The 22,942-nt window shown below is 41.1% G+C and overlaps 2 protein-coding genes across 2 annotated transcripts in view; one reads left to right on the top strand and one right to left on the bottom strand.

Annotated features, from left to right (window-relative positions):
- Nucleotides 1-488: 488 nt before the first annotated feature.
- Nucleotides 489-11,753, bottom strand: METTL14 (methyltransferase like 14). Its single transcript, XM_026034603.1, has 11 exons — nt 11,653-11,753; nt 11,259-11,347; nt 10,808-10,895; nt 9,944-10,024; nt 9,725-9,812; nt 9,059-9,149; nt 8,145-8,286; nt 6,475-6,567; nt 5,201-5,317; nt 2,582-2,792; nt 489-1,521 (listed from the first exon to the last, which is right to left on the bottom strand). Exons 1-11 carry the CDS (start codon nt 11,716-11,718, stop codon nt 1,208-1,210), a joined length of 1,380 nt encoding a protein of 459 aa, XP_025890388.1. The 5' UTR covers nt 11,719-11,753; the 3' UTR covers nt 489-1,207.
- Nucleotides 11,754-18,327: 6,574 nt separating this feature from the next.
- Nucleotides 18,328-22,942, top strand: part of PRSS12 (serine protease 12) — a 33,877-nt gene continuing 29,262 nt past the window's right edge. The window contains exon 1 of the mRNA XM_026034588.1: nt 18,328-18,469. Within this exon, the coding sequence (XP_025890373.1) occupies nt 18,328-18,469 (142 nt within the window). The remainder of the gene's footprint in view (nt 18,470-22,942) is intronic.

The following is a 22,942-nucleotide window of genomic DNA, read 5'->3' as shown; positions in this document are numbered from 1 at the left end:
CCTCTTCTAACATCCTACTACAACTACAACTGTCTTTAAGAATAGTTAAAGCAAAACCACAAAATATTAAGAAAAATATCTCAACATTGGCTTTGATAAACGAGTTTAATTCTCCACTTTACAAGACAGTTTATAAAAACTAGGCTTCAACCGATAAAGATTACGACACTTAAAAGCCAATTCTCTGAAATGTAGGCCTAAGAATTTGAGACTTCAGGGCTCAGGTTTGTTCACTCTACCAAGTACTCGCCAAGAAAGGCAGAACTGGGTCATTTTATAAAACCAGGACTGTGCCTACCGAAGTGAATCTGCCTCCATTGCTGTCCAGCCGTAGACCCTTCCGTGGCAAGACCTTACCAGCACCAACASGGCCTCCACTGAGCTCTTTTTATAACTTACATTGCGGTTGTTCTGCAATAAAAATGGTTTTCCCTACTAAAGAACAAGGTTAACAACAAACACTGGATGAAAATCCCCACTAAACAATCAAGATGTACATCTGGACATCTGGAACAAGTATAAATGCATAAAAGGATTTTGCTTTCCATGAAGCACAACATGTGACTGGGCAGAACTATTACGCTCCCCACTACAAACATGAAATGTGAGGGCAAATACACCACAAAGGGAGAGGGGAAAAAATAAAAGTTGTTCCCATGGATGATTCAGAAAATTTAGGCCAAAGAAGGAAAAAAAATAGAGTTCTATTTAGTCAATTTGCTCCTTGGTTTAAGAGCAGTTAAAATAAGTGTCAATATAGACACATGAATAAGAGACTAAGTCTGCTATTGCCATGCAACTCCCAACCGCATTTTGTGCCCGCTGGGTCATGCTAACCCACGGCAGGCCATACCTGGGCCTACAATGGCAGAAGCGCCATCCACATTTTGGAAAACGCTACAGTTAAAAAGCCCCCAACTTGCGCGTTTCAGAAGGGAGGAGCAAGGCTCTTCACTCCCAGCCTAACGGCGGGCTGGCGAGCCGGCGCTCTCTTCTGCCCAACGGAAGCTGCTGGGAGGCCGAGCCRAGCGCAGGATCCCCCACACCAGGCCCCTGTCGGGAAGGCAGAACCTTTGGAACCTTTGGAACCACTCGCGCCAAAACCAACRTTACAAGTCACCTAGCTTGAGTCCCGAAAATGAACAGGACCAGGAAGGAGAGGTTCAGAGACAAGGCCCGGGAGGAGAGAGCAATTCCATAAGGGTCATCAGCGYGTGGGGAAGCCACCCCGGTGGGTGCCCCCACGGCCCCCTCGGAAGCCACCCCGCTCGCCGCGGAAGTTCGTTCTGTTCCTCTCCCGGCCCCTCTCTCCGCGGCCGGCGGCCGCCCCTCCTCTCCCGCCGCCCCGCGGGGCGCCACCTCCCCGGTCAGACTTGGACTTGGGCGGCGGCGACTTGGGCCGCAGTCTCTCGATCTCCTCCGTGCAGCCCGTCAGGTGGGAGTTGGGAGCAGTGAAGTATGAGGAGTAGGTTTCTGCATTGAAATTGCTGTTTGTGAGGGTGGGTCCCACCGTCAGCCAGCCTAAAGAACAAAAACACAAGYGTCAAAAGCGAGGCCATGACTGCCTGTGTCCCAGGAAGGGGACAGAGAGGCRACGGGGGCTTCCTCCATAGTCACTGCCTGTCCTGCAGCATCTCTCCACAAAGCCCTTCACCAGACACTCGTGCAAACTCTACAGCCAGTACAGGACTCTACTGTGTCTTATACATGATAAAGATATTTCAGTTTTGAAAACTACTGTGGAGTTAGTGCGTTACGGCCAAAAATAAAAGTTTAGTGGAAAGGTCATATATAGACCAAGCCTTTCATTAATTCCACTAGATTGTTCAGCAATTTCAGGAGTTACCTTCAACTAGAGATGGAATAGAGATGGATAGAGAARACAGAAGGCTGGAAGTCTTACCCTTTAAGCAATTATTCACCTCTAAAAATTAAATATTTAGAAAATATAGCTTAACAGTAGACAGCGGTAAACAGAATCTGTGACTTCTGCGACAGTAATAGCAGAAATTACAACCATAATTGTAACACACAATTAGAACAGCTCCATACGTTGCTCCTGCAACTATGGCTGACAATTCATCCCAAGATGGGGACTTTTTGCTAAAAATAAGTAATTAAAACATGCACAAGAGACCATTGTTCTACTGGTCGGGGGGCAGGGCATTAACCAAGAGGAGCTATTTTGATCCTGTCCTGGCACTGGGAGAAATGTCCAGGGATGCCACGATCCTCCTCTGCTGCTGGATATGGGCAGTTTGAGAGAGTGAAAGAATAGGGAAATCTGGGACATCTGTCTGTCCTGTACATTCCTTCTCTTCCTATCAGATTTCCACCATAGAACAGTCATCAGGAAAGACACTCTATCCCATGCAACTCCTCATCCACTGAGGAAACTTGCTGACAGTATTTTACTAGCCCTTTGAAGTTAAGCTCATACCTGCAGCTAGTGCAAGCAGGAGAGTCATACATTAGGAKTAAGCGCCATTTGTCTCGGCTTCCCCTGGAATCCATCACGTGTCCTCAGAGTTTAATCAAAACAAGTTAAATTTAACTGTGACAAAATAAAGAGAACAGCTACCYGGTCGGATTGTGCTGTCCCTCCCGAAGAGATGAAGACGCCGCCGCCCGAGGCAGAAATGCTCAATGATGTGAAAAATCTCCACAGGTTTCTCTATGTTGCCGATTTCCGGCTCCTCGGTGATGATGAGGTCAATGTCAACGTTGGCGTGGATGAAGTCCCCGTCCGTGCTGCGGCGCACGGTTCCCTTGATGCCCATGAGGCAGTGCTCCTGCGGGCACAACACACAACAGCAGCCGTCACGCGTCTCATCGCAGGCTCGCGCACCACAGAGAGGAAGGAAAACTCTAGGTAGACTAAAGCCTGCTCTTAAATGCAGAACAGTGTAAACTTTGGACAAGCTGAAGCCACCAAGACAACCTTCCAAAAACAAAGGGAAGAGACAGTACTTCAAGTTACCTGATTTGATGACCTCCACTTAAAAACTCTAAAAATTATTTGGAAACAGAAATAAGGTATTTGGAATTCTTCCAGTTACTACAAAGTTACAGAAATTTAAGTTAGAAGAATCTGATAATAAACCGCAAGAAAAGACAGAGTGTAAGGTGACAAAGTATCAACATTCCCATCACAGCTTTATTACTTCTCAAAGTTCTCAATTGTAAAATAGCCCATATGAAACCAAGAAACACTATTAACACATGTATATTAACATATGTATTTTCTCATATCGTACCTCTTGTACAAAAGTAGCCTTMACCCTCAAATTCCTTTCTAGAAGATACAAGAGCATCCAAAGTACTAAGCTCTCTCTCAAGGTATCAATGCACTCTGCATCAATTCTGCCAGTGTTAAMGCATTCTGTAAGTGCAAGAATCCTCTTTCCCCTCTAGGATATTATAGATCAATGGAAGCAGCTAATGTATATCTGTGAATGAAGAATCACCATAATGGATACAGGATGCAGTGAGGGCTGAGTTCAGAGTTCTTTTTCTGGGAATACTGTGCTCAAATGAGCAATTTTCCTTAGGTCATAAAACACTGATTTACTCAGCATCACCAGGTGGCTCTACGAAATTTGCAGATAAGTATATGATCATTTCCAGATTGCTGACACAGGCTTTGAAAGTTACTGAATAAATAGGAAAGGCAAAAATGGTGACCTATCAAGTATATGCAGATGATCAACTGTTGCAAGGTTCTCAGATCTTAAATTTAACTAAATAAAGCAGGGAATACTGCTAAGCACATTACCCATCAGGTAAAGTCAAGTAAGTTAGGTTTTTATAACTACCCAAGAAGTTTTATCTTTGTAACACATGGAGTACCTTGCACTATAGCACACTGGTACCTTAGATACTACCACACAAACATAAAGCAGAATAAGCTAACACAATGTTCACTATTCAACATGAACAGTGACTCCATTCAGCCTTTTTCCAGTGAACAGAAAAATTCTTTAATACAAGAAAGCAAAACAATTCCCTTGTAATGAAGTTTTAAGTCTCCCCCAAGCTCTTCTATATTAAAGTTTTAACCACTTTCACATGAGCATTGAAGGGAAGTGTAAGCTTCTAAAAACTGGCAAATCCAAGGCAGAGCCTAAGATGTATAGCACTCATCACATATCCAACAGAATTCATGAACATTCAATGAGTCCTGAGATTGACAAGTTTGAATTATTATCAGCCAATTCTTTGCATTCAGTTTAATTGCCAGTTGCACCCACATAAGCCCCAGTAATTCTTTATTATTCCGTTCTACCTTCTTCCTCCACAATCACAAATAACATACTCATACCCTGTAAATCAGAATATTCTCTTCTTGCTCTACCTCCTTCAGTACGTATTTCCTCTACACCACATCCCTAAGAAACTACTTAATTTAAGCCAAGCTGTTTCTGTCACTGGTGCACGACAGTCATTTTCAGAAAGATGGAGTCGCTGACTGATCCGCTGTCCCTCACAGTCTTCCACCCAGTTTGAGGTCTGTGCAAACACCTGCACACCTGTACTCAAAACCAACAACCAACCTTCTGGACTTTTTTATGTCAACTCCTAATCAACAGTTTTAAAGATTTATTTTTTATATTAAGTTTAGCCAAAATCTAATTCCAAGCTTAGTTTAAATCAAGCGGCATTCCTACTCTAAAAAGTAGACACCTCCATTATGGAAAAATGCTTGTGTGCTACAGAAGAGCATAGCTAGTAGGCTAACTGCTTATTTACTATTCCCCCTAAACTGAAACAATCAGGAAGTCTAAAACGTTGCAACATAAAGTTACATTTTCTATTCAGTTGCCATTATTATGCTCATAATTTCCCCCCTCACAAACACACACGCGCGCATGCAATGTGCAACCCCTTTTCAGCGCTCTGTGTCAGTGAGGCTTAAAGTGAGGAGCACATTTGGAAGATGAGAATTCCCAGCAGTGCTAAGCGTAGACAATTCTGCTACACTGCATCAAATGAGTAAAGCAAGAAGAGGAAGGACTTAGTCACCTATCTGATTAGCATTTCCCCCCCCGGCTCTAACACATGATGACACACATTGCAGAAGAGAGCTTTGAATCCCAGATGTCTGTTTTACTGAAAGCAGGTCACCAACTGCAGTGGAGCACCTGCTATTTAATTAGCAGAAGGGGAGGAGAACAGGGTAGAAGTGGAGCCAAAACTTCACCTTGGTCCTTTGGAAGACAGCCTTAGGGTCTAGAGTCTTCGTCTTTCCAGGATTGTTTTTATTGGTTTTAATCCAACAAATGTCCTCACATCTTCTGTAACCCCATTTGCGCAGACACTAAATATTATGGACAGACAAAAAATAAAGTCTATAGTATACCAGAAAACAAAAACCTAAACTGAATAGAAAATACTTCCTTTAAAACTTTTAATAAGACATAAAACAAACCTGTCAGATACATGAAATGTAAGTTTACAATTTTACCTGTACAATCATTTGTCAAATCTAAGCTTTTTATTTTTTTTAATGCATAAAAAGTGACAGATTCCTCTATGGAGCTTAAAATTCACCAGAGCCAGTCTAACCAGTGTGATCACCAGAGGTCTTGGTCTTCATCTCCATTAGCACCCGCACTCTGGTACAGTTTCACATAAAAGTGAAATCATAAAAGAGAGTTGATAAAGAACCAAAAGCCTTTGCAAGGATTTTGTGGCTTTTCTCAGCTCTCTATAGATCACACATGACTAGTTTTTAATCCTTAATTTCTGGTAGTGGTATCTTGGAAAACAAGCAAATTGACCATTAATTGCTATATTCAAGAACTGCCCAGCTACATCTATGACAAAAGCAAAACAACTTCACAATTAGAAGGAGATGACAAAGTGAATGCATTATGCACCCCATGTCCCGCAATGAATGGCACCTTGCTATTTTCATAGAAAATACCGGAGCAAGAAAGAAATACTGGAGTAAGAAATTAATGTTTCAGCACAACAAGAGCCTACTGGACACTTATTTCAGTGCTTCCAACACAAAAAGACCTATGGCATATGGCACATCACTTTAGAACTCCAAGATCGCTTGCTGTAATAAAGCACAATTTTATCACACTATAAAACAGCAGCACCTTCCTATTCAGATGACAATTTCTGAAAAAAAACTATTAAGACATCATTCAAAATAAAAAAAAGTATGTTAATCACACTAAACGTGGCCCTTGATTCCCTACAGCAACCTGCTTACAGGACAGTAAGACAGCAGCACGAGTTTCCAGACACTACAGAGCAATGCTTCCTCGAACAGTCACAGCAGCTCATCTAGAAAACAACAGTATCTAAACAGTAAATGCCAGGTTAGACTCACTGAAATTACATAGCTTTCAGCACAGTTACAAAACATGTCTCAGCATGAATGAAGAATTCCACACAGAGAAAGTCAATGATAAAAATAAACTCTTTAGCTTATCCCTCATTAGTTAAATTAAAAGAACTCACCACTCTGCCAAGGTCTAGACCCTCTCCTGAGCCACACCACAGAAATACAAATGACCTTGGGGCTGCAATCTCTTCAATTTCCAGTTTCATGATCTATAAAAAATAAAGTGTTTCCAAATTAAATATTTGCTTTATGTGACATAATCACAAATTATATCAGGAAGAGCACCAAGTAAATGGAACCTTCCAGAAACACATTTATTAAAGTTCCTATGCTAGATACCACTCTTCAAGATCTTATCTTCAAATCTGGTTACCAGCCAGTATATTGTAAAAGTTCTCATCAATACCCAAGCATCGTTTCAGCACGGCTGACGACCAATCTGATCATTCATTTTAACATAGAGTGCATCTCTTTGGAATATTCTAAAGACAGATATATGCTGTATTTTTCCATAAGGCTGTGCTTCATTTTGTCATTTCCTCAGTAATTACAAAAAATGTAATGAAGCAATAATGTTCTTTTTCACTCTGAAGTTATCTATCTGAAGTTGGGTAAGATGCACATACAAGCCATTACTATAATTCCCATTACTGTGTAAGAAAAAAGTCTTTCCGTTTTCTCTTTGGGGAAAAAAACCGTAAGAACATATTAAGAGAGGGCTTCAACAATGACAAATGAGTAGCATTCAGGGCATAACAACTTCAGATGCAAACCATCTGTTAGTCATTATGAGTTAAAGGGATTCATCTGTAACTTAACACATCCAATCAAGCTTCATTCAGTGCCCCTGTGAAGAAAAGTAACACAGGGGATGCCATTCTAAGAGAGCATAGAACACTGAGGCTGAAGACTCCTGACTAAAACACCCCCAAACTTTCCTGTTAGGACAGATTTTTTATTTATTTTATTTTTTCATTCTTGTCATCCAGACAACACTGACAAGTGCTGCTTTGGCCTCAGGTAACACAGTGAGACTAATATAAAACCCTTAAAACTTACCTACAGATTCCCATCTATCCCTAACAGGAAGGTTACTTAATTGTCAGAGGCATGAATGTTTTGTCTTCAGATCTTTAAAATGGACTAAGCTTTACTTGTTTTTATGATACTCTTCTTTGGCTCAGCCACTTCTGGGGCTATGCACCTACAAGTTTCAGCCAAGAGGACAAACTAAAGACACATTAAAGTACCCCTTGTCCCCAACTACATGGAATAGAGATGAGGTAAGTCTCTGTATCTACTGCTTCAGTCCAGTGATTCACTCCTATTATTACCAAATGGCTGCTAATCCTGCATACTGATCAGATATAGCCCCTAAAAAGAGCTCTTCTAATTAAAAATCACAGTACTAGGAAGCATCTCTTGGAAGTCTCTTCAAAAATTTAAAAAAAATGCAATGAATATTCCAAAAAATAAATAAATAAAAAACCCCATAGACCTTGGATTAATAGTAAATTTTCATCCTGTCCCCAGTCAGGCTCAGGGAGAGCAAAAGGGTATACCTTAATTCAATAAAGCTTAAAAACAAACAAACCACTCTCATCACAAATGGTGCAGGCACAAGATACAAACTAAGTTTCCATCTGCAAGAGCTTTGTTTCTGTATAATCCACTTTTTCCTCAAACATTTCCTATAAAAGATTTTGCTACTGAATTAAGCCTGTAAGCTAGTTATGCAGGTATATGTATGAATTTTTTCACAGTAACAAACAATTACATTACTTACATCATCCCAGGTCCAGCATTTCTCATTGGCAGTAATGCCAGTCTCTCGATAGTATTCCTCCAATGGTGGTTCCAAAAGAATCACATCAAATTTGGACTTCAGTTCTCTAATATCAAAAGCTTCCAAGTCTGCTTGTAAGTACCTTTTTAAACAAAAGATAAGTTACTTTATTAAAAAAACCATAACACCTACACTCTACACAAGTAACCTAACTTCAAAATAGCAAGTTGAGTTTCGCACTTTATTCCTCAATTGTTCACACAATTTCCTCAAGGGTTTTCATGTGATTACAGAATAATTCTACTTTTCTGAGTACCAACTAAAACAGCAGTATATTGGGTTCAGAAACATGCCGCATGATTATACTGCATTTAACATTCCACAGAAAATTAGAATAAGAGGATACATTGCTTCAGCCTCAACTGTTTCTTCAGTCTTAAACCAAGTAGTAACATTGAGCTAATGGCTGCTAAAACAACAGCTGAACATTATACAAAGTGCTTTCCGCGAGAACAATTCCCGGTTATATTAACAGACTTTTTAGGGGCTTATTATCGTAAACTGCAGGATACCAAGGATTCATCATCATGTGGCATATTTCTTTTGATTCCCAGATTAAAGCCTTGTAGCTCAGTCAGCTGACAACTCTTTTAAAAAAAGAAATCTTCACATAATATAAATAACCATACACTGGAAAGAAGATCTAGTTTGTATACTATATTAAACATCTAGATTAAGCTAGCCAAAACAAATAGATTTGATTCTTCTGAAGGTTCAATTACGTAACTTGTATATACAAGCAGAAATAGAAAATGTAAATTCTGAACAGGTGCTAAAGAAAAAAAGGCTTGTAAAGCACATAGCTAATTACAAAGCAATCTGGAGGAAACAGGGATTTCCACAAGAACACTTACATGGGAGGAGTGTTAGATTTAGATATCAGCTCATCCTTCAGTCTGATGAGCTCTCTAAGTTTTGGATATTCTTCAAACCTATCTGCTAAGCCTAAGGAGCAGAAAACATAAAGTTAATAAACGCTTAGAGAGTAAGTTCATACCAGTTAAGCATTCTCCAGCATTCTGAATAGGCCCAGATGTTAATACTCAGCCTCCTTTCATTTTTGTTAGAGCCCTTCAAAGCAGAGGTTTTTTTTCCCTTTCATTTTTTGATCAAGAGTTTACAAAAGCCTCTTGTCTCCAGCTGGTTAACTATGGCTAATGTTACAAAATTTTTATTTCGGTTCATAATTCTAACCTGTTCTGCTGCAAGCAGCTTCTTGCCAATATCTACTCAATTACACATCAGCACCTACTTTTCCATGATCTCCACATACACTTTACAATTCCGCTAGCCAGTAGGCAGCTTCATGTACCTCATCTCTAATAGCAGGCTAAATTAACTGCTGCAGACAGATTCATTTCCACATCAGTATTTCCTTCACAAGCTCTGCACACACGAACTGTGAAATGCACCTGCATGAGACACTGCAGTGCTGACTCCAGCTAGTGGGAGGAAGTACAGAGGGGAAGAAAAACAGTAAAACTGCATAAAATAAGATATTTTCAATTACTATGACATACCCACATCTCTGATGAAGTTCTGGGGTCTGTGTCCTGTATCCACGAAGTGCTGGCAGTAATCATTGTGCGGATTTAAGCTCTGAGTGCCCTAGGGAACAAGGGCATGTGAGTGAGAGCAAAGGTAGAGTATCTGAATACACATCACCTGTGTTCGTCTCAGCCCTCGCCCTCCATAACATGTGTTTATAAGCATCTCTGCAGGAATAGCGAATAGATTACCTTAAGAAAGGTACTTGAATCTTTGTAAATCTCTTCTTCATAGGGTAGGTTCTCTTCATCCTGCTGCAGTTCTACCTCATCCTTGAAAATAAAACAGATTTTGCAGGTAGTAGGATCATGCTCTTTGTCTCCTCACTACTACTCTGTTTCTTAATGAAGTAATAAGATGTCTATGAATACAGCTCTCCTGAAAGAGCAGATTGTGACACTTCCAACTCCAGCTTTGGAGAGAAAAAGAAACAAGTATCTGACCTCTTGCCTAGGAGAGAGTTAATGGAGAAACTATTGACTCCTGTTGAAGAAAGGAGTCACATATTTTGACAAGAAGTGCATCCTTGCACTTACAGGGAAATTAGAAAATATCCTCAGCTTTGCCATTCCTCATCCTGTAGCTTTGCAAATCTAAACTTTTCTTCTGAGATGAAGAAACTTCCATCAACATATTTTTTGTACCCTCAAGCACGAAAGACATTTTAGCCACTGCATTCCCTGCATGAGAAGCAGCAACAGCAAACACCAACCTGCCCTCTGGGCCTAGTGTTTTAACCTACTTTCTTCAAGGAACTGCAGCTAAACCAGGCTACAAATACCASGTTCTGGTGAACACCAAATTCCAGCACCTAAGCCACATACAAACACAGTCATCAGGAGTTCCCTCCAGCGCTCTCAGATTTTTGCAGGGGAAGACATCAAAGAAGAATTTCAACTATCCATATGTAGACATGGACATGTACATATATGTCACATACAGGTGTGTGTGCATGCCTATGTATTTTTTCATAATTCAGATGCTTTAAGGTATATCCCTCAGTGTCATATGAGCACTAAGAGAAACAAAGTCAAACATCTTCCATTTTTTCTTACCTTATATTCTTCAAGGTCTTCTTCATCGGCTTCTCCCTCATCCGGATATTTGCGTTTTGCATTTGGTGCAGATGTATCATAAGCAGCCCTATAAACAGCACACAAAAAAAAAATTTAATATAAAGCAGATTCTCTCTCTAGAGAGAAGGCAGAATGCTTCCAAAATTTCTGATTATTATTTTTTTAAGGAAGGAGACAAAAACTGGCCTTGATTTCCAAGCCTCATAATTCCAACCTGTTCTTACAAGTTACTGAAGTCCCTGCTGATATTGAGTCATCTTAAGTTCAGATCTGAGCAACTAAAACACTTCCTTTTATGAAATAGCAAGTTTTCAATATAAACTGTACAATTTTACTTTGGAAAAGCAAACTCACGATCTCCCTCTTTTAAAGGCTTTTACAATTAGCAGTAAAAGCTAACTTCTAACAGGGAGCACATGCCATCACACACCTGCAGGTTTCTCTTGCTTCAGCAATTTCCCGCTGGTCATCCTTGCTGTTCAGCACAGCACCGATACTGTCCGCGTTTTCAGCTCCTAACTGAAGGGAAAGCGAATGAAGTCCCACCAAGACCGCAAGCCGTTGGAGCAAAAGCAAGGCCTTCCGCCTCCCAAAGCGTCGCTGCTGCGGCCCCGTAACCGTCCCCTCCCGCCCGCACCTGGCGGCGGCGCCCATGGGATCCCCTCAGCGGGCAACGGCCGCGCCCCGCCCCCTCCAACGGCCGCGCCGCTGCCGTTAACGGCCGGGCGAGCGAGCGAGCGCGCGCGCCCGCCGCCCCGCGCGGCGGGAGGAGGGCCGGGCCGGGCCGCGCCCCGCGCGCCTCCCCATCCCCATCCCGCGCCCACCTGCTGCGCCAGGAGCTGCCGCCGCAGCTTCTGCCGCTCGCGGATCTCCTGCAGGCGGCTGTTCATGGCCCGCCGCCCCGCGCCCTTCCGCCGCCCCGCCGCGCGTCACTTCCGCCGCCCCGCGCGAGGCGCCGGCGCCGCCAGGGGAGGGGGGGGGGCGGCGCGGCCATGTTTGCCGGTAACGGCTGCGAGCCCGGGCGGGCCGGGCGGGAGGCGGAGGCGTGCGGGGAGCTCCCAAAGCAACCTCCGCCAGAAGGGGATGTGCCTGATGTGTGGCGCCGCTCGCCTGCCCCCAGTCCGTCTCGGGGGATATTTGGTCCCCACAAGTGTTCGCAGACAAGTTCCCGCTAGGTGACTGGCTCGGTATTTCCCCCAGGGAAGCGCTGCCAGGCTGCCTGTTTCTCAGTAACGTCCTCACAAGGGCAAATACCAGCATTTCATTGCAATAACGATAATAATTTCGGAAGAAATGCAATGGTTCTCTAGTCTAACCTGAGCCAGCAGTGTCYGAACAGCGGTGACGCATCAGTTTTCCCAGCTGAACGTGATTGCTTCAAATGCAGGAGGGTGCAGCACAGCTGCAGGCAGGCTGAAAAGCAATCAAGAAAAATGTCTTAGGGAAAAATAACAGAAGTGGTTAATAATAAAATTTCCTTTAATAATAGTAGCACTAAAATCATGGCTTGATAACATCATTGTGATTGGGGCCATTTTCCATACCAACACACATAGAGCTTTCTTGGCTGTGGGTGCACTGCAAATCTCTTAGCTCCGACTTCTTGTGTGCTGCCCAACATGCCAGGGGAAAGGAGCTAACTGACATCCAGACAAACCGATTCTGATCAGTAGCACCTCCCACTGATGGAAATCTGGTCTGCAGGTTTCTTAGGAGTCACTGAGCAGAAAACTTGTCTCTGCTTTTTTTTCAAATATAGATGTTAATTTTCAYTCAACCATTTTAGTATGCGTTTCATCACTTCCTGCCCGTGAGCAATCATGTGAAATCCTCCACGAGGTCTTTCCAGCAAGATTTATTCTCTAAAATGTTTCCTATTAGAGATTTTGTCATGCTCTTACAYCTAACAGTTCCCCTGTCATTGTGTTTGGGGGGCAGAACAACACCTCTTCAACACTTCCCTCCCTACTAAGTCCATTATGGCCAACTGCAACTTAAAGCATTTTCTTTCGCAATGTTGTTATTTCTACCTTGACCTTTGTGTTCTGCTTCCACTTTTCCAACAGTTTACAGAGCTTACAGAGTTCTAGATTTAGGTAGTTTTGGAAAAAAAAAAAAAAAAGGTATTTCTTCTCTGATTTGTGGTCTCTCTTCCCTTTCCCCCTCTCACTTTCTACTGACTGTCCTTAATAATATAATTATAATAATATATAATAGTATAATTTATATCATATGCTGATTTTTATTCCATCAGCTATTTGTATTAAAACAAGGGTACAGTCTTGATTCAAGAGTCACATGTCATAAACTTGATTTCTTAGTAAGAACTTCTTCAGTAAGGCAAACTTAAGAAAAATATTTTTTAAATTATGTCAGCACATCTAATTAATGTTAATGTTTACTTTCCTGAAATAGATCGATCTTTCTGTAGTTGTCAGACCTAAACATGTTGAAAGGAAGAGCTGGAAAAGTGACATTTAGTTCTCTAACATACAAAGCATATGTGTTCCTTCACTTGTATCTTAGTGCCAAACACCATCCCACAGTTTTGGGATACAAACTGTTACTCTGTTTAAAATATAATATATCTTTCAACAAAATAAGAAGGTCAAAACTAAAACTGAGAAAGGCAGATGAAGACAAGGAAATGGAGTAATGTAYAATAATGTGGAAGGAAGGCAGTATTTTCACTTACTGACATTTCTTTTACTTTCATCATCAACTTCATGGGGCTTTTAGATGTTCAAAATTCAAAAYACCAATAGATGATTTACTATCTCCTTAGGATGTACATTATTACTTATAGTGTCCTATCTGCAGAAATGTTACGGAAAAAGAAATGCTATCTCGAGCTACTGTACATGTCTTTGGTCCTGAGGGCTGTAATGAATACAGTAGAAGTCCCTGTACAAAGTAACAAAATCACTTCCTCCGGGATGTGATATGATGAAGAGGGCTGTGTGAGCCTGTGCTCTGTTTTTAGAACTGGTTGCTAAGATGAGCTAATCTTAACAAACACTAATGGTTATGAAAGATGTTATGCTATATGTATACACTGCTTCAAAATAAAAAGTATTTTTGCAAATATTCCTCCCCTTTCTTCTCAGTGTTTGCTGTGGTTTGGGCAGTCTGAGCCTTACATTTAATCTTGGGTCAGTTATTTTCTGTTAGGGTAAAAATACAGCCAAATTCAGCCAGTCTGGAGTGAGAAAGAGATATACATATGTATATACTATGCCATAATCCATTCTATGGTTCTSGTTTTGATCACTGATATGGGAGTATTTTATTTACATCATAATTTTTTTCTGTGGCTTTGCACCTTATCATGGAATCACCAAAAACAGAATTGTCAGGAAACTCTAGAGCCTCTTCTAATCTGTTCTCATATTCAAAGCCAAGGTTTGTGGTACTGATACCGTCCCTGACATGTTTGTCAAACCTACGAACACGTAGTGCTGGAAATGCATCGACCTTCCCAGGGAGACCACACCAGAGTTTCTGGGTTCTTATATTTAGTTTTCCTAGTGYCCAGTCTAAATATTTATTTTTGCAATTTACAATTTGTAAATTGCACTTGCTGCAATTTACAATCATTACCTGATATGGACAGCAAAAGAAATACATTTCATATAGCTCACCACAACATGCAGAAGTTTACTTGTATCCTCTGTGCAGCACTCCTTTATGCTCTGAAAAATCCCTGCCACATTTCTTCTCACTCCATTGCTCTGTAGACTAAGATTTGATCCTTYTCTTTCCTGGAATCACGTTTAATTGACTCAAATCCTTCTTGAGTGGCAGTTCCCCAAACTAGGCATTCAGCTGCAGATGAAGCCTTCCTAATGCTGTGTGAAGTACAAACATTATTTAGTTCATCCATCTCGGTGCCTTTTTTTTTTTTCCTTTTTTTACAGCTGATGACTTTGTTAAATTGAGTTTACCTCTGATCCTCTGAAATTGTTTCCCTTAAAATAACTGATACTATTTTTTTAAAACAGATAAATAGTATAATAAATATTATTTAAGTGTAATAAATAAATAAAAGCCCTYGTTTCATTTTTAGCACTGTAACTAGAATGAAAAATAAGTTATGCTGAAATTAGCACAGTGGAACAGACTTTTTGCCTTCCTGCACAAGACTACAGGGATTTTTCAGCTAGCAGTTTCTACTGACTGCTCTTTTAATATCAACTATATGTAGGTTTATCACTGTGCCACTGAAGCACTTCATGCTAAAATATTATTTTGCTCATGTGGTAATCAGATAAACCTTTTTTTTCTGATCTTCTTGTGTGACAGAAAGAAAGCTCCATCTTGGAGTTTTCATGCCCCATCACTGGGATGATTTACTAAGAATAGAGTGCAGGACTATTAAATATGAATAAAGGTATCATCATGTGCCCCAACTCTCCTTCATCACAGTACTATGTTGTATTTCAGTGGCAAATGTACTGACTGATACCTGGGCACACCTCACTATAAAGACTTTAACCCTAGACATAGGTGATTGTGGAGAGATGCTACCTTATCCACTGTAGTCATCCACATAGGTTATCATCAGTTATCTCTATTTTAATAAATAGATTAAAACATTATTTCTTTTGACAAATTTAGTGAATTGTGACAATTAATTCACAACCTTTCTTTTAAATTGGTGAGAAAATCTTAGCTAAAACAGCTCACTGAATACCCAAATCGCATGTCAGTTGGAGATCAAGYATTACTGACTCCCCACCATGCTCAGAAGTTGTATTAATATATATCTATCATTTTAACTGAAATATCTGTACGCATGCCTCAAAAAGTGGAACATGAAGAAGATACGGGTGCAGATTTGTGTTGTAACTGGATAGATGTTTGTATTACATCTAGACCTGTATTTATTGCATTCTCGATTTAAAAATACTACYCCAAAATCAGCCTTCTGTGAGGCAGGAGCAAATCTCAAGTAACTACAGGAACTTCAATTAAGATCTTTGTTGAACTCAACACTGAGCAGAATTTGATCCATTCCCCTCGGGGTGGGGGGGGGTGTTGAACCTAATTATATGACATCTGCTGGCTTTGTTATTATAATTCAAAGTGTTAAAGAAATGTGAACTTGTTATGCTTTGAATAACAAAGAAGCATATTTCTATACATCTGCGTTCACTGACTCGCACTTAACTCCATCAGTACTGAGATGAGAAAACATTCCATGTTCTTCTTATTATCAAGTTGTTATTCTGCTTTCTCCCTCTGTTCCTCACACAAGACATTAAAATTATACTGCCAGGTTTACCCTACTGGCAAAAAAAAGGTGTCATGATTACAGAGCAATCCTATACATTTTCCTGTTTAAAATGACGTATTTAGGCCAATTTTATGTGAATATACTACCATTACTTTTTTTCAGTTTTTTTTCTTAACTAAGTTGCAATAAAAGTTAATAGATAAACCTTCCCTACAGATTATTACTATACATAGTAGCTTTGAATACTGAAAATCTTACGTGTCTAAAGTACGCGCTCCATAAAACCCATCCTTATCCAATACCTCATATATCAGCACTTTTCCATTTTACATTTGTTTTCAATATAATTTGATGTTTTCCTGGATACCTCCATATGTGATTGTGATCGAGTATATTGTGTCAGCATATTACTTGTGTGGAACATTTAAAAACAAATTCATGAATTTGTTGTTTAAGTCCTTTTCCAGTGTTTMATTTACTTACATGTTTTCCAGAGTTGTTTTGCTGCTTTTTACTTTTTTTGAGTCTGAGAAATTCACTTCAGAAGAACCTATGTATATAGAAAAAATAAATAAATAAAAGAACAAACATGGATTACTCACAATCCAGATTGCAACTCTACCTTGTAGAGAGCTCCAAACAGAGCTCCAAACTATCACACTTACCAACACTTTAATTAATGAAATTTAGGGAATCAGTCTAGTAGGATTTAGTTACACACTAAGAGAATATACTAAGGAACATTAAAAATAACACTCTTTTAGAAGTCTAATCTACAAAAGGTAGTGTGCACAGTAATGTAATGTGTGCTTTATTCTCATAAGTAAACAATGGGCTGAGCTGATGCGTCTGTGTATCTTTTGTGTCAATGAATATAAAAATCCACAAATGTTCATAATCCAATAGGTTTAATTTTCATTGTGTTAATTCTTAGCTGAATAATCATGATCTCAGCCAAGAAGACTAGAATACAAAAATAATAAGCTGGAATGAGTAATTCCATGTTGCCCTTACATTATCACTGTGTGGCAATGAAGGGCAAATGCCTATGGCAGCCTGCAYGAGGCCGCTGCTGTTCTAACTGCAMGGGGCCCAGCTCACTAGCATGAGCCCATATCGTGCAGTTTCTCCTACGTGAGACACACGCTGCTTTCAATGAGATACATAAAGAACAAGGCAAACAGGGCATGGTCATAAACACTCAACATCACACTCATTATTAAGGAATGTTTTCAAAATATGAACTCCGAACAAAGGGAAGACACCTGCTATGATTGCAGACAGAAATAACTGGAATAAGACTACCTGGACTACTTGTAGGATATGGAATTACTTAAACAACTACATTTATAAACCATTGTTTATCCCAGGAAACCTTCTACACCATGAATGCCAGAGGAAACTGCAGAAGGTCATACACCTTGGCCAAGTGAGCCAGTTGTCCTCATTGACAGTGGATGTTTTGCATGAATAAGGCTACATCCTGTTGTGAGGCAAGCTAACCTAACACTGATTTGTAAGGGCCACTTTCTACATGAAAAAGAGTCCAAAACCTATGTCTTAGGACACTGAAGACATCAGGAGTTTTCCTTTCCTTTCCTTTCCTTTCCTTTCCTTTCCTTTCCTTTCCTTTCCTTTCCTTTCCTTTCCTTTCCTTTCCTTTCCTTTCCTTTCCTTTCCNTCCTTTCCTTTCCTTTCCTTTCCTTTCCTTTCCTTTCCTTTCCTTTCCTTTCCTTTCCTTTCCTTTCCTTTCCTTTCCTTTCCTTTCCTTTCCTTGTTTTTTTTTTCAGCTTATCTGTCTTAGATCTAAACCAAGATGTTAAACTTTATAACAAATGTTGAATATTTTAAGAAAGGTGTATCTTGACCATTGATCTTTTTCTTTTGGAGCTGCATTTGTCTCCAGCACAAGCAGAGGGTAAATCACTTACAGACTTTTCTCTAAAGGACAGAATCACTTACCTAAATACCAAAAATTCACATACACACTAGGTAGTCATGCTAGGAAATGACTTAACATCCCATTTCTTAGCAAATATTTGGTAAGACTATTTGCTTAAACTGTGCCATTTCCCACTCTGGTTCTTCACAACATCCGCCCTCCGCATATTCCCGCCTTTTTAAACACGCTTATTTATAGATTGCCCACGCAAGCTCACCCTCACGCAGACACAGCCTGCTGCACCAGCGTGTGCAGCACGCAGAGGAGCTTGTCCTCATGGTGTGAGGAAACAAGGCCCAAGCACACACTGCTGCACACGCGATGCCGTGCGGCGGAGCTCGTCCTCACGGCGTGAGAATCTTTCCCGAGCACACGCTGCTGCACACGCGATGCGTGTGGCGGAGCTCGTCCTCACGGTGTGAGGATGTTTCCCGAGCACACGCGCTCCCTGCCGTAGCCGCAGGTCGCGTCAGCAGCCCTGGCGCTGTCCTTGGCCGTCCTGCCTGCTCGCGCTGCGCRGCTCGCGCCGCTGCCCGCGCGAGGGCCGCAGGGCGGCCCGCCTGGGGAGGAAGGTGAAGGTGCGCTTGGAGGCTGCTGCTGGCACTCACRCGGGATCTACATCACCTGGGCAGACGGCACAGCAGGGAGACAGGCGTATATGGAAGAGCATACACTTGTATAAAATTAGGGCCCTTATTGAATGCAGCTGCATTTGCACACTCTTTTCCAAGTGTGACTTTATAGTTGAGTAGGCTGTAAAGCACTTAAAAACTCTACTAAAAACTCTATTTGATATTCAGGGTTGTTTGGGGATTATTTTTTTATTTTTTTTTTCTTTTCAGACATCACTCTATATTCTCTTTCTGTATAATTTCTAATAAGTGTATTTTTTCCTGTTTTAATTCCATTTGAGAAATAGTTTTATCTTCATGTTTCATTCAGTTTTTCAAATGCTCTTTTTTTTCTGGGCTATGATACTTTTAAAATAATACATAGCTTTTTTGGCTAGGTTAAAATTATCTCAAAAGAAATAATATTTTTTTCACTCAGCATATTAAACGAAAAGTATGCACTAGTTCTGCATGATTCAATTTACCTTTCTATTTTAAATGGGATTATTTCATGCATGTCTGTATAAGCCAATTACAGGCACACACATACTACTAAACGGTTCCAGGAAGTCAAGTTTCTCATTGCCTTGTAATAGAATTTAGCTTGTTGTACAAGAAAATACTTAACACTTTTGAAAAGGTCCTTTTATGATCTCATTCCTGTGCATAGTGTTATGTGGTAATGGAAACCTCATCAATTACAGGCTGTTCAGTTACATCCTGTATAATGCAGGGTCACCCTATAGAGCTTATATGTAATTACATACAAAAAGCCTATTCTCTTCCATATAAGCATGAACCCAAATTGATTTTGACTCAGACTTGGCAGGATCTCAAATTTCTGCTGCCTGTGTTTTTTGAAAAGAATGAATTTAATGAATAAAATTATTTTACAAGAGCACTGACTTCTATCTGAAAAATGTTGACTCATTACGGCACTTGTCTTGCGCCCTCTTTTCAACATGGAGAACTCCTTTGTGTGAAGTCTTGCTTCCTTGCCTTTTAATCCTGATTTAAACCCAGTCTGGTGCTATTTGATGTCACTCAGTGCCCACTAAGCCACCGGCATAAATTCTCCCATTGATTCCAGTGGTTGATCTATTGGCCCCAGCATACCTGATTGTGTGAAAACCAATACCAAGGAACTGTTAGAGAGATATTCAGCAAATAGTTTCAGCCCAATCGCATAGTCTCTGGCTGTTTGGTTACATTCTTCTGCTTTATACCTGTATTTATTTCCTGGGGGAATGCATTTAGCTCTCCTCCGCATTGCCTCAAGTCAATACTTACTCTCCTCTTTCACATCCAGATTGCTTGCTTGCCTCTGAGCAGGTCAGGAGGRAACACCAGAGGGATTTCACTTAGGGGTATCTGTGGCAATAGGCTGCAACAGAGTCAGGTGTTCACTTGTCAAYAGTATTTTAACTCAGTCCCACGGAAAGCTGGAAACGCTCAGCCCTTCTCCTCTCTCTGCTGACCGCACTCTCTATGAGCCACTCTTAACCAAAGGCATGTGGCTTTTCTGACCACAGCAAGGGGCTAAGGGGCGAGCTGGGCTATAGATTTAAAACAGGCCGATTCCCCAGCTGAATTGTAGATGCTTGGTATGAAACGTTTTCCAAATGCTGGAGGACTCCTGCATTTTTTTCATGTACAACCCCGCAACCAGATACCTTCATCTGTTTATAAGAACCATTCATTGGAAATTAGTCTTTTGCCAATCTGCACCCTCATCTAATCCATGCAAAATGAGAATCATTGCTAAGAATGAACTAAAGGTGGACTAAAGGAAGGATGCTTTTAGAGAGGCTGCTAGGTGAAAGAAGCTGAAGTCTAAGTTTACCTTTATCACTAGCATATGCACAATGCTGAATTGAGTATTTTCTAATATTTTCATAATTTGACACTGTAATCTGAGGATCCTATTAAAAAAATGTTTTGGATTATCTGGTTCATACACATAAATTATTATTTCTTGCTTTATCAACAGTTTTGTATTTGGGATACTGAATATTATGAGAGGAAAATACAGCCAGCCCTGTGAAACTGTTCACAAACCAAAACTCATTCTAGAAACCACCTTCCTACAGCTCCTTTTCTTTTCAAGGAAACCAAATGCACTAAGAACGTCTCATGTTTGTCATGTTTTTAAGAGGATCTTAGTTATGTGAGAGTAATAAACCCTTATTTCTTCTTTTTATAAAATCGACATTACAGTCCRTCCTTAAAACATAATGAAGCTTCATTTTAGACACACTTTTAATTATTTTTGCTACTTTAAGTATGATGTCCAAAAGGATCTTTCTGTCCATGTCTTTGCTCTCCTCRGCAACTTCTGAATTTGCTCCCTAGATATAGCAGAAGCCACAGGGTTGCAGGTGCTCCCACCTGGCAAGAGGCTGCACAGGAGCTCAGGACATTCAAGTGTTGGGGAGACATCTCACAAATGGTCCAGCCAAAAACCAAGGCACAGGGCACAAACCCTGAGAAAACCAGGCTTTGGAAAAGGGCCTCTCCTACTTGAAGTGAAACTATTACTGGTATTGTAAATAGAAGCCATAGTAAGCTCCTAATTAGTAAATTCTAAGAAAATTAGCATTTCCCTTAGCATTAGCAGACCACACATCATCAGATTGAGAACTAACTTACAATTATTAGAACAAATTGAGGCCCATTCTCCTTATGTGATTACAGACAGAAGAGCAATCATGATTAAATCTTGAACATTTAATTTTTATCTGTACATCATCATTTGATTAAACTTGAATACTGTCTTGGAGGGGAATCATTATGAAAACTACTTAAAAAAAAAAAAAAACCACTTCATTTATCATTTCAAGTTGCTTTCCAACCTTTTTCCCTGTGCAGCATCCCCTGTTCCCCCACTTAATGCTGTTGTACAACCTCAAACACAAACTCTGCCACCCTACACAGGCAAAGCAAAGGCCAAGTTCCCTGGAAGATCTGGCAGGCCCACCCACCTGCAGGAGACAAGTTAACACGCACCTGGGGGAGCAAATTAAATCAGAAATACATGAATAAGTACCAGACTCGAAGGTTTGCCTGAAGTGCTTTGTGAGATTCATCACACGCATCTACCATCTTCCTCCCAGTCAGATGAGCAGAACCCTGGGCTCTTCCTGGTAGAGTGGGAAATAAAAAAGCTTAGCTGGGGAAAAAAATGAAATATTGCTATTATTATGATTCCAGAAAACGTTTACTAGGCAATCATGGTAGCCGTAACCAGCTAGGCTAAGCATGGTTTCACCTAGTCCTCCTAAGGGATAAAARCAACCAACTTGTCATGACAGCAACAAGTCTGCAGGCAATTTATAAACRGCCATACTAAGTTGCTTTCAGGCTAATGTCTTTGTACATATTTAWTTTTTTCAAAACGCAATAAAACTCTTGCTAGTCCCAACAGAGACTGAACTAAGGCATACACGTTATGCAGGCATGTAGAAAAGATGGACTGAGAGCGGTGCGTGCCCTCCCACGTGAGGACACAGACACTTGAGGACACGGACACTCGAGGACATGGAGGCATGAGGACATGGTCATGGAGGTGTGAGGACACGGACACACAAGGACACAGAGGTGTGCACATAGGCATGGCCAGAGTGGGGCTGCACAAACCCTGGCTGATTCCCTTTGCAAGCGATCAAAGTACCAAGCGTGGGGCTGCAATAACACAGTCATCACAGACCAGCAGAGCTAGAATGACCACAGGTGACATCAAACATTGCAGCACCTGCCTGCAACTGAGCTTCTTTGCAAACAGGTGCCCAAATCCGTAAAGTTGCATTTGTCCCTTTTGAGAGGAGGTTGCCCAAAGAAAGCCAATGTTTGCTGGAGATGCTTGGGATCCTGTGGGGAGAGCAGGAAGCTGGCGCTACGCCTCTCGTTTGCCCCCAGTCATGGTGCAAGTTTGCAGAGATACTGATGTGCTCAGCCAGAAGCCAGAGTGAAGCTTCTCAGGCAAAGACATTTAAGGAGGAAAAAGACTCTCCGGAGAAGTGAATCTAAGGGCTCTCATGCCAGCCAAATTGCCAAGTAAAGGAGCGAGCGCTCTTATCAGGCAGCATCAGACTCCACAGAACACAAGCAGCACAGATTAACAACTGCGGTGATTAACAAATCGCCCGAATACCAACGGAACGACACGAGGCAAAAGGGCAGCCCTCAGCGACGGCCCCCGCGGCGGCGGGAGCCGAGCCCGGGTCCGGCGGCTCCGCGGCGCCCGGGAACGCGCAGGTTCCCCCAGGACACCTCCCTGCGGAGCGACAAAGGCCTCCCAGCCCTTTGTTCCCGCCGGGGCAGAGCCC

Source organism: Nothoprocta perdicaria, unplaced genomic scaffold (assembly GCF_003342845.1).
Source record: "Nothoprocta perdicaria isolate Ctin4 unplaced genomic scaffold, notPer1 scaffold_149, whole genome shotgun sequence".
NCBI lineage: Eukaryota > Metazoa > Chordata > Aves > Tinamiformes > Tinamidae > Nothoprocta > Nothoprocta perdicaria.
This window is presented reverse-complemented; position numbering and strand designations above follow the sequence as displayed.